The sequence below is a fragment of the Bos javanicus genome, chromosome 3, assembly GCF_032452875.1.
Source record: "Bos javanicus breed banteng chromosome 3, ARS-OSU_banteng_1.0, whole genome shotgun sequence".
Taxonomy (NCBI): Eukaryota; Metazoa; Chordata; class Mammalia; order Artiodactyla; family Bovidae; genus Bos; species Bos javanicus.
Window position 1 is genome coordinate 31,854,983 of NC_083870.1, and position 11,911 is coordinate 31,866,893.

An 11,911-nucleotide genomic window follows, 5' to 3' on the forward strand; every position below is an offset into this window, starting at 1 on the left:
CTGAGCCAGTTCACCTGCGTTTTTGGCTGGTGAAGGTTCTTGGACCCAGGGAGCAGTTTTTCCTTTCTCTTCTGATCTAGGCTGAAATACTTCCCCTTCAGCAGCATCTCAACCTCCAGGAGGGTGCTATCAAAGCCTTTCTGGATACAGTGGAACAGGGGGACCTGAAAGAGTCGCTTAGGGAGGTCTGAAACATTATGTCCTTATTGTATTCTTTCTTCATTCATCCATTCCACACATGTTTACTGAGCACCTACTATGTGCCAGGCCCCATGCTGTGCAGCTGGGTTACTTCCTCACCATGTGAGCCTCTCTCCTGGCCTTGCTTTTGCAGAGATAACTCCCCAGTGGCAGAGCATCCTTGACATATCAGAGGGATCCAGAATTTCAGAACACATCTGTGTATGCTGACTGAAACGAAGTGTCAAAGTTCATGAAAGTTAGCTCTGAAATGTATAATGATTTGCATGCAAAAATACTTAATGGGGGTTTCCCTGGTGTCTCACTGGTCAAGAATCTACATGTAATGCAGGAGACCCACGTTTGACCTCTGGGTTGGGAAGATCCACTGGAGAAGGAGATGACAATCCAGGCAACCCACTCCAGTATTCTTGCCTGGGAAAATCCCATGGACAAAGGGGTCTGGCAGGCTATAGTCTATGAGATAGCAAGAGTTAGACACAACTTAGCGACTAAACCACCACCATACTTAATAATATATATCACATAGTTATGTAATAAATCCAGTTTGTCCCCACTTCCAACATCTCCCCTTTTGTGTGCCCTGGTGGTCATCTCCTTGCCCTACTGTCTCCCTCTGCCTGTGGAGTGACATACTTTGACTTATCCTGACTGGGATCTGTGATGTTGTCAGCCTGCCTTGGGTTGATCTGCAGTCCTCTCCATCCCTTCCAGCACCAGTTTCTACCTCTTTACTCAAGGTCAGGGCTTCCCCACCCCCATCCCCTGTGAGCCAGCCCCAAAACAGAAGTCTTATCTCTTTCCCCATTCAAGTCAGCTGGCAAGTGTGAAACAATATCTACATTCATTATGCTATCCTTAAAAAGGGGGCAGGAAGAAACTGGGATCTCCTTTCCAAATCAAAGAGCCTAAAGCCCTGAAGCGGAGAAGGCAATGGCAATCCACTCCTGTACTCTTGCGTGGAAAATCCCACGGACAGAGGAGCCTGGTAGGCTGCAGTCCATAGGATTGCTAAGAGTCAGACACGACTGAGCAACTTCACTTTCACTTTTCACTTCCATGCATTGGAGAAGGAAATGGCAACCCACTCCAGTGTTCTTGCCTGGAGAATCCCAGGGACAGGGGAGCCTTGTGGGTTGCCGTCTAAGGGGTCGCACAGAGTCGGACACGACTGAAGCGACTTAGCAGCAGCAGCAAAGCCCTGAAGGGCCAGGGGTCCTATAGCAATGGCAACCCCATCCCCCACTGCCTACCATACCCTCCAGGGCTGACACAGGGTTTTTGAAGAGCAGTAAAGGTTCCTGGAATCCTCAGCTCTCACATCAGCCCACAGCAGCCCTACTCGAGCAGGGCTTCACCCACCCCTGCACTCCCTTCCCTTCTGTGCTCATGCCCTTACCTGCTTCTTAGAGCATCACGTCCGCTGTCATTTTGCCCTCTGCAAAGAATGCTGTGGGAGCCATTTCTCCACACAACTTCACAGAGTTCATCCCATGTGATTAAGATACACGAGGAATCAGCTTGGGCGTCTTCCTCCTTCTAGCCCCCCCAGGACAAGAGTTCCTCCCTCTGCTTCCCTCCTCCCACTCCTTCTTTGCTCTCCCTCAAAGAGGGAGTAAATCAAAGTAAATATTCATAGTGTTTCATGTTGCCTGGATACTGTCCCTCCTCATGGTCCACTCAGCTCTGTCTTTTTCACCTTGGGCTTCTTGTGAGAAGGGAAAAAAGACAACACAAGAATACTGCTTGCTTCCAGCCCCAGGTCTACCACAGTAGTGAGGTAAGGCAGGCAGGTCAGAGGACTCAGTGGGGAGTGGAGAGATGGGCCAGGAAGGAGGTCAGGGGAGCTGATGAGACCACATACTCAGGAGTCATGAGGGTAAGCACTAGCCCATGTGCCTCGGGTGGAAAGGAAAGGACCAAAAACTTGTCATCCTTTCCCATTATGACTGATTTGCTTGGGATTAGGGCCTCCTTTGTAGCTCAGTTGGTAAAGAATCTGCCTGCAGTGCAGGAGACCCGGGTTCAATCCCTGGGTTGGGAAGATCTCCTGGAGAAGGAAATGGCAACCCACTCCAGTATCCTTGGCCTGGAAAATCTCCTGGACAGCGGAGCCTGGTGGGCTGCAGTTCATGGGGTCGCAAAGAGTTGGGCATGACTGAGTGACTATCACTTACTTATTTACTTACTTATTGCTGAAATGATTCCATGACTCTTTGCTACAGAGACTGGCTCCTCTAAGCCAGGTGAGCTGGAGATCGAGTAAGGAGGCAGTGGACAGAGAGAGGGGGACATCTGAGTGGGGATTTTCATTGAAATAATTATAGGTACACATGTAGCTATAAAATTATCATATCCAATGCAAGGGCATTGACATAGCTACAACCCACCAAGCCTATTCAGACTTGCCCGGTTTTGCTTGTGCCCATGTGTGCCTCTGTGTGATGTTTGATACCGTTTTATCACCTATGCAAGATCACACATCCCCCACCTCAGTCAAGATACAACACAGTTTCAACACCACAAGGATCCCTTCCACTGTATCTCTTACAACCACTCCCCCCAACACCCCTCCACCCTGTCTCTAAACCCTGGAAGCCATTTATCTGTCCTCCCTTTATAAAATGTTTTCATCTTTTAAATGGTATATCAATGGGCTTATATAGTAGGTAACCTTTGGAGACTGGCTTTTCCCATTTTGTTGTAATTTCCTTGAGATTCACCCAAGTCAGGTGAATTAGTAGTCTGTCCCTTTTCCTTCCTGAGTAGTATTCCCTGGTATGGGTGCATCCCAGTTATGATTACCAATTTGCATGTTGAGGGACATTGAGTTATTACAAGTAAAGCTGCTGTTAACAGCCACTTGCAGGTTTGTGTGCGAATAAAACTTTTCTTTTCTCTGAGATGAATGCTTAAGAGTGCAATTGCCCATGGTCTCTTTCGGCTTTTCCAGTTCTCTCCCTTTCTCCTTCCTCTGCCTCTCCCAGGGCAGAGATGTCGATACTCACGCTCCAAGGACACCTGGCAGCCAGCCAGCCAGGAAGTGCTTCATCGTGAAAGGCTCCTAGGGGCCCCCAGAATTCTTGGGCTTATTAGCCTGTACCAGGAACTGTCCCCAGGGTGGCAGAATCCTCCATCCTGACCTCTCCTCCAAACCTGGAATCTCCACAGCTGTTGAAAATGCAAGTTTTGGGCTTTGTTCATCAGGTTAAAACTTGCCTGAATGGAGCTTAAATGTAGGGAAGAAGAGGGATGTTATGGAAGCAGCATCGGCCTGAAGGTTGGAAGATCTGAGCTGAAGTCTTGCCCTGAAAAAGTCCCTTCCCCTCACATCCTCCATTTCCTTGTCTTTATCTTTTTTTTTTTTTTTCCATTTCTTTGTCTTTAAAACAGCCTAGATGATATCCACATTCCTTTAACTCTTACACTGTACTTCTGGCCATAGAAGAGAGGGAGGCTAACCAGCCCACACAAGGACTGAGTGCATCACAGTGGCTTTTTTAATGTGGATTTCTGGCCAACTGTGTAGGATCATCTTCCTTCCTGGGCCATCACAAGCCTCACTTGAGCAAACATTCAGTGCAAAGCTCTGTGCTAGGTGCTTAAGATGAAAATGTGCATAAACCACAGACTCTGGCCCTCAGGAGCTCAAAGTCAAGCCAAAAGTCCTCACCAAATTACATGTGCTGGGTAGGGTTCTGTGAATACATTGCAGACCTCTTTATCCTGTGTGAGAAATGATTAAACGATATAGTGCATTTGATATGACAATCTGTTGCCTTAATAGAGCCCAGGGTAAGATAAGATTAAAAGAAGTGCCACAGAGGAGAGCAGGAGAATCTTTCATCTCAAGAAAGTAATGAAGACAGAGCCCAGATACAAGAAAGGTCTGGCTCTAAGTGGTGCAATCAAATTATATAAGGCTATAATGAGCTTGACACAATTGGATTTCCATATGCGGCTCTCAACACCCAGCACTCACCCAAAACAATAACAGCACATCCTCAAATGATGGAGGACTTGTGTGAATGCAGACATGGAATGGAGGGGAGAGGTGGAGCTGCATCCCTGGGAGGAGAACTGTCCTGCAACTTGAATGTATGTTCTTTGCTCAGAGAGAAGAGGAATGAGGGGCTTGCTTACCGCCCTTTCTCTCCCAGCTTCCTCTTTTCATTCTCGATCTAGAGGAGAGTTCTTTCTCAGATATACAGGCAGATCTTCCAGGCTCAGGAGCTGACCTCTTCCCCATATTTAGAAACCAGGGAAGGTCGCTGACTTGTCCCTGCAAGGACATCCTGGCCACAGGGGGGTTTCCCAGAACAGGATAGGTATCATGTGTTCTTTGCGTTTCTGTTGAGAGCCAGAAGCCAAGTCCCTGGCCTCCTTTTAGTGGATGAGTGCTGGGGTCCAGCCCCAGCTGATCCAGGGTATTCGAAGCGGGGACGGCGTCAGCAAGGGTCAGGATACAATAGCTTCAATTAGATATTAATTAAAGATATAAAGAGTAATAGAATAAGGATAGCTCAGTAGGAAAATTCAGTGGAGAAAAGAGGCTGAGTGGCTTGGTTTACGCGGGAGACCAATAAAACTTCAAGACAAGAAGTTTGCACCACTTACGTAGGCCACAGGCATCCTTCTGTTCTCCTGAAGGAGAGGAGACACTGAGGCCTCCCCGGTCGGATCTTAGAAGCCCAGGCATAATTAGTAAGCATGGTGGGTTCCGCGCTCCAGATGGAGACTCAGCCAGAGTGGGAGAGAGAGCGACATGGGGAGACCAGTATTTCGAGAAACTGATCCCAATTCTTTATTTTCCAGAGTCTGTTTTTATACACTGAGATGTTATACAAAAGTCACGTGGGGACAGCAGTCCTGACTTTTATTAAAGTCAGGTGCTTCATACAAATGTATACAGAGGTCTTAGGGGTGTTACATCATCTTCTGGCCAGGGGGGCCTGCTGACAATTTACGACCCTCTCCTTGTGACAACGGTCAGTCAACCAGGACACTTATTTCTCCAGAGGTGATTATTCTTAAAACAGACGCCACCCAAATAAAGTTACATTCCTATGGGGTGAGGGTGTAGTGGGTTTTAGTTAAGGAAAGAATTTACTTAGCCTAAGGTCTAATGTGATTAATATCAAAGGTTAATACTTATTTCTTCTATATATTCATTAACGTGTGTAAGGGCAGGGGATGTGGAGACTTAGCAACAAACATTGGCTCAACAAATGAAAAACCCTTCACCAATACAATTTCTAATCAGCCCATTATACTTATACTAATAGTTTTCTAACTTTTCTAAGGAACCTGTTTTTAGAAGGTTTAAAGCATCTCATGCCTCTCACAGTTGGGAGGCTGTGAGCGATCACATGTGGCCGGACAAGCCTGTCAGGCAGGCCAGAGAACCTTCAGAGGAGTTTGTAGGTTAAAACACTCTTGTCACACCCAGGAGTTTTTATTAACTGGAGCTCTAAGTCAACTCCTTCTCCGAAAGAGGTGGTGGGGGACAGCCCCCCGTAAAGTCAGAGGTGTAGGTGAGAGCACAAAGTAGTAAAGTAGGCAGGCTCTGGTTATGGGGGTAGATGCTCGAGGATTTCCAGGGGGACTCCTGAGGCTCGATCCCGCCTTTGCGTACATCGAGCCTCCTTCCTCATGACCTTTGTCATGGGCAGAGTACCTCACTCTGGCCCCCAACAGATGAGCCAGACCAGCAGGGCACTTGGGGAGGACACTTGCCCACGCTGGGGAGAAGGCGACAAGAAATGAAAATCACCACAATTTTTCAAGGACGCCTCTGTTCAGAGTCTATGCTGAAGTTAAGTGTGGATTTTCCCTGAGGCAAGAGGAAGGACCCCTCTGGCCTAAAAGAGGGCTGTTAGTCCACGTGGGCTCCTCTGCTTCCTGGAGCTGGGTCTAGATCCACAAGAGCCCAAACGTGAAGCTGCATGTTTTTAAACCAGCAGGAAGCCCTCTACCCATCCCTTCTCCCTCCTGAAGCCTCTTTCCTGTTAGGCCTCACTCCGCGATAGTGCTGCTGTCATGGTGACACCGATTATGTTTATTGGGAAGGAGACAAGAAGCCAACCTATGCAGCATGTCCCGCCTCTCCCATGGCTTCTGCAAGCAGGAGAGATGAGCATGCATGGCTGAGGTCCCATGCAGTCTTCCTGTGGGATACTGCTACAGGCCTCCCAGGATGGAGCTGAGGAGATTTCTGGTGCCATAGCTAAGGCCGGGGCTTCCCTGGCGGCTCAGACAGTAAGGAATCTGTCTGTAATGGGGGAGACCCAGGTTTGATCCCTGGGTCAGGAAGATCCTTTGAAGAAGGGAATGGCTACCCAATGCAGTATTCTTGCCTGGAGACTTCCAGGGACAGAAGAGCCCAGCAGGCTACAGTCCATGGGGTTGCAAAGAGTCAAACACGACTGAGCAACTAACATAGCTCAAGCCAGGGTGGTGTATGGAAATATGTTCCATCTTCCCCTCTGTCACCCACATTGGGCCCCTTGTCACACATACACACGTATACATTCATTCCCATAGACATGCACGACAAAACAGACATATAGAGACATACCCCAAAGACAGACATGAAATTGTAAATTCATCTATTGATTTACAACTTGCTAGGCACTGGAGAGATACCAGTGAACAAAACAAAAACCGCTACCTTCGAGGACTTTGTTTTTTTATTTATTGGGGTATAGTTGCTTTACAACATTGTAACTAGTTTCTGCTGTAGAGTGTAGTGAATCACCCATTTGTATACACATTTCCTCTCCCTTATGAATGCCCCTCCCATCTAGGTCACCACATTGCACTGAGTAGAGTTCCCCACTCTGTACCATAGGCTCTTGTGTGCATGCGTGCTAAGTCGCTTCAGTCATGTCTGACTCTTTGTGACCCTATGGACTGTAGCCCACCAGGCTCCTCTGTCCATGGGATTCTCCAGGCGAGAGTATCAGAATGGGTTGCCATACCCTCCTCCAGGGGCTCTCCCCGACCCAGGGATAGAACCCTCTATGTTGCCTGTATTGGAGGCGGGTTCTTTCCTACTAGCACCATCTGGGAAGCCCCCACAGGCTCTTACTAGTTATCTATTCCAGGCATAGCAGTGTACACATGTCACTCCTAAATCTCCCAATTCATCCCACCCTCTTGTTTCCCTGCTTGAGGTCCATACGTTTGTTCTCTACGTCTGTGTCTTTATTTCTGCTTTGCAAATAGGTTTATCTGTACCATTTTTCTTGATTCCACATGTATAACCAGACCTTGAGGAGCTTTACATTCTGGTGGGGGAGAGAGACAGTAACAAGATAACTATATAAAACATACACTACCTTAGTAATGAATGCTAAGGAAAAAATAGAAAGACGGGGAGGAGTTGAAGGCCACATGTACACACTCCCTGATTTTCTCCTAATTAACTGGTATTTGGGAACCTGCTGAATGTAGGGAGAAGCACTGGAACCTAGGGGAGAATCAGGGAGCTCTAACATGTGCTCCTTGCAAGGGCCTGCAGTCTGGCGATGAGAAATACCCTGATGCAATACTGAGTGGATAGAGGTCATGAAATTTGGGGGAAGGAGGGAGGACTTTGATGAGTAATAGTCCCCCTCACTCTTTTATCATCTCTGTCAATCACAGAAGGCCCGCCTTGCCAGGATCCGTGTGGCCAAAACTGGCAGCTCCAACGCCTACCTGCACAGCAAGCGCAACGGACTCCTCAACGAAGCGCTGGAGCTTCTGGTAGGTGCCCAGAGGACCTGGGGCCGGGAGGTGGAAGGGAGGATGAACTTGGTTTCTCCTCCCAGGGGCACCAGCACTTCTGCCCCAAAGCCCCAGACTTTCCCCCAGTAGCAGCCCTCTCCACATACCTCTTCCTTAGGGTTATCATTGTATCCCTAAGCCAGCTTTAGCTTAGGTGCCCCTAGCCAAAGGCTAACATGTTCTAGGGTGACCCTAAAATTTGGTTCATCCAGATTTTTCTGGTCCCTCCTCCCTTCTGTGGAGAAATGAAGGAGATGGAGAGAAGGAGAGCCACCAGCTTTACGCTCAGTCTCTCATCTTTTCTTCCTAGGGCACCCCAGAAGAGGAGAACATGGGCAAGACAACCTCACTCATCGAGAGCCAGCACCATCACCTGCTGCACTGCCTGGAAAAAACCACTGTGAGTCCCAGCCCAGTGCCACCTCCTTTCTCATCCCCGACCCCTGACCCTTTTCTAAGGTCAGAACTTACCGAGTGTGAACTCTGTGCCCACATCCTCACCTTGGGCCAAGCTTCAGAAGTCAAAGTCTGTCCCCTTAGATCAAAAGAGTAGCAATGAGGTCTCTACCAACCCTCAGAAGGAAGACCCCAAGGGTCGGAGGCCAGCTCTGTCCTGCAGTGGCACAGAGGAGGCCATTCCCCTGGACTTCTCACACAACCCCTCTATCCCCATCCCCATGGCCCATTTCTTAGTTACTGAGGCCTAAGGGCTATGTCTATAGTTTCTCAGTTCTGATGGGCATCACTCTTCAAAAGTAGGGCTGAATTTATAATAGATTGCTACAAGACAGCAGAGAAGAATGTCAACTTCTGTCCCAACCCTGGGGCTAGACGGATGGAACTTGTGGGTCCCTCTGCTCCCTCCACTCCACTTGAAACAGGAGACAGTGAATGAAAAAGGCAGTGCATATGTTGCTCTAGCCAGGGATTTTACCAGTGCCACCCCGTCTTAGCCACCCTGCGATTCTCAGGGAATTCAGATTCTGAAAGGCTTATTGTTAAAATAGAGTCATGGCTTAGGGTACCCCAGCTGGAATGTGGAATGATGCTTGTGCCTCACCAACAGGCTGAAAGGAAGGGCAGTGGGGCCAACCCTGGACCCTTGGCAAAAAGTGTTAGAAATAGTGGGGAGGGAGGAGAAGTCAGGCTGGACAACCAAAGAGGGACAAAGGGAAACTTTGCTGTTTCTTTCTAGGATCTCCCTCCCCAAAAAGCCCAAAGTCAGGGCTCAGCACACTAAAGAGGGAACTTTCTAATTCTCTATATTCCATATCTTGGCCTCCCAGATGTGGGGAGAACAGATATTAGATGACTCTTAGATGAGACAAAGGGAGACACTGGATGGCAGTTGAACCCAATGAGGACTTCCAAGGTGGTACTGAAAACCCTAGTACTCTGAAAACCCAAGGTACTCTGAAAACCCTAGTTTCCAGGATTTATCCAATATTTCATAGAGTTAAGAACTGTATATGCATATCTAGAATTTTTCTCAAAGATTCAGAGCTTGCCAAAGAAATAGGCCTGGACCCAACTGCCCTTTCCAAGTTGCATGTGCTGGGTGGAATGTGTAAGTTGAAAGGATATGGGTGAAATTTAATACTGGGTTTGAAGGGATGGAATGTTGGCATTGAAGAAATGAGATCTTGGAATTGAGGGATGGAATGCTGGCATTGAAGGGGTGGAATGCCGAATTTGGGGGAAAGAATGTCGGATTGGGGGTGGGGGGATATTGGGATTAAAAGATGGAATGCTGGGTTTTAGGGGAGGAATGTTGGACTCCAGGGGTGGAATGCTGGGACAAAGGAGGAAGAATGCGGGGAGCGAGCGAGGGTGAAATGCTGGGATTGAGAGACTGAATGTCAGAACTGAGCTTGGGAATGCTGGAATGTACAATCAATGGTGTTTTTATCTTCTGTTGGCATGTTGTCCTGTAGGGGTTGTCCTATCTTGTGGATGATCCCCTGTTATCTGTACGAACCTCCACCATCAAGGTATAACTTTTTAAAACTTTGATTGATGTTTCTCTCTCTGATTCCTCTGAGTCTGTGGAGTCTCCTCTTTTTACCCCCTGGTCTGGTTCTCTGCATGCGCTGTTGATTCTTCTGGGGCTTACTCCACCTCTGCTGTCACACCCAGGACCAGCTCAGGCTTCCAGTTTTCTTGTGCCTTTCTGATTCCCTTTTTTGACCTCCCCAGGGGCTTGGAGGGGTGGTGGGACATGGAACTAGTGTTGGTATCCTGTGAGTGTCCATGTGCCACGTCTGTCTATGCCCCCACCCCCCAACTCCATGGGAACTGCTGGTATCGAATGTCGGGGCTGGTCTCTCTCTCTCTGAACTCTGTTCTCATGCTACTTCTCCTCACTCTGGCAGCCTTGGCCAGGCTGTTCATGCCATAGATGTTTAGTTACCTTGGCCAAACAACCATATTATAGTCATCCTGTGTTGCACTCCACCCTATCCTGATGGCCTCCACTGACAGTCTGTTAGCATCCCCTCCCCATGCTGACACTTGACCTAGGGAATCCTGTGCCTTTAGGTGTATTAAGGAGCCATACTCCATAACCAGCTTCCCTGTCAGCTCAGTCGGTACAGAGTCTGCCTGCAACGTAGGAGATCCAGGTTCAAACCCTGGGTTGGAAAGATCCTCTGGAGAAGAGAATGGCAACCCACTCCAGTATTCTTGCCTGGAGAATCCCATGGACGTAGCAGGCTACAGTCCATGGGGTCACAAAGAGTTGGACACGACTAACTGACTTTCACTTCAACCCATAACCAGGTGGGAAAAAATCAATCATCAAAAGAAACAATAACTCTGACATTGTGACCCCATTGGCCTTCAAGAGCAAAGCTCTCCAAATTCTGTGAATAATTCAATGCCTTTAAAATCTTGTGTCTCATGCTTACCCAGGATTCATAAGGACCTCACCCAGTAAAGCCAGAAAAAGACAACCTAGCACACCCACTACTCACAGTCAGGGACTCCCTGCCTGCTGCCCCTGCCGGGGCAATCCTGTCAAAGCCTACAAAGTCCGGCAAGTCTTTGCTTCAGCTCTGAGGATGCCACAAAATCCCTCCACATCCCTCTATATCCCTTCAGCCAAAGCCGTAGATGAAGTACAGGAAACATTGTGATTTCATGACTGCAGTGTCCGCCCTTCAGTCTGCTGACCAGGGCCGCCCATGGGAATCTCTTCCTTCCTTCCTTCGATGCCTGTGGGACACCCCCGGGTCCGGAATGCTTCTTGGTGCTCCAGGCAGCTGGGCACCCTCCTCTCAAGGCCCAGAACAGAGGCAGAGTGCTGGAGCTCATCCCCCTCCCGCCCCCACTTCCTATCTCTCTTACCTGTTCTCCCTCTGCTTCCCACAGAACCATGAGTTCATAGATGAGCAGATGTTTGAGCAGAACTGCATGGAGAGTTCAATGCAGAACTACCCGTCCACACGGAGTCCTTCATTGTCCAGCCACCCGGGCCTCACGACCACCTGCTGCTCCCGTCGTAGTAAGAAAACCACACACCTGCCCAATTCCAACTTGCCGGCCACCCGCCTGCGCAGCATGCAAGAGCTCAGCACGATCCACATCCAGGGCAGTGAGCAGCCCTCCCTCACTACCAGGTGGGTGGCTCCCGTCCATCGCTCCCTGAGGCTTTTAGGCACTCCCTGGGCTTCCCTGTGGCTCAGCTGATAAAGAATCTGCCTGCAATGTGGGAGACCTGGGTTTGATCCCTGGGTTGGGAAGATCCCCTGGAGAAGGAAAAGGCTACCCACTCCAGTATTCTGGCCTGGAGAAATCCATGGACTGTATAGTCTGTGGAGTCGCAAGGAGTCGGACACGACTGAGAGACTTTCACTTTCATAGAGTGATGCCATCTCCACGTTAGGAGAACCCTGGGGTCTTTGGCCCTCCCTCCCCCATATCTAATACAAGGGCCTCCCCC

General features: G+C 48.9%; 1 protein-coding gene and 1 long non-coding RNA gene across 3 annotated transcripts in view; both read left to right on the forward strand.

Moving 5' to 3' along the window:
• The window catches only part of LOC133244120 (uncharacterized), a 315,193-nt gene that overhangs the window by 254,649 nt on the left and 48,633 nt on the right, over positions 1 to 11,911 (forward strand). The window lies entirely within an intron of this gene.
• The window catches only part of KCND3 (potassium voltage-gated channel subfamily D member 3), a 222,000-nt gene that overhangs the window by 205,857 nt on the left and 4,232 nt on the right, over positions 1 to 11,911 (forward strand). The window contains exons 3-6 of one of the 2 annotated variants that reach the window (XM_061410810.1): positions 7,849 to 7,950; positions 8,282 to 8,371; positions 9,906 to 9,962; positions 11,341 to 11,588. In XM_061410810.1, the coding sequence (XP_061266794.1) occupies positions 7,849 to 7,950; positions 8,282 to 8,371; positions 9,906 to 9,962; positions 11,341 to 11,588 (497 nt within the window). The remainder of the gene's footprint in view (positions 1 to 7,848; positions 7,951 to 8,281; positions 8,372 to 9,905; positions 9,963 to 11,340; positions 11,589 to 11,911) is intronic. The other variant, XM_061410811.1, reaches the window with a different exon arrangement.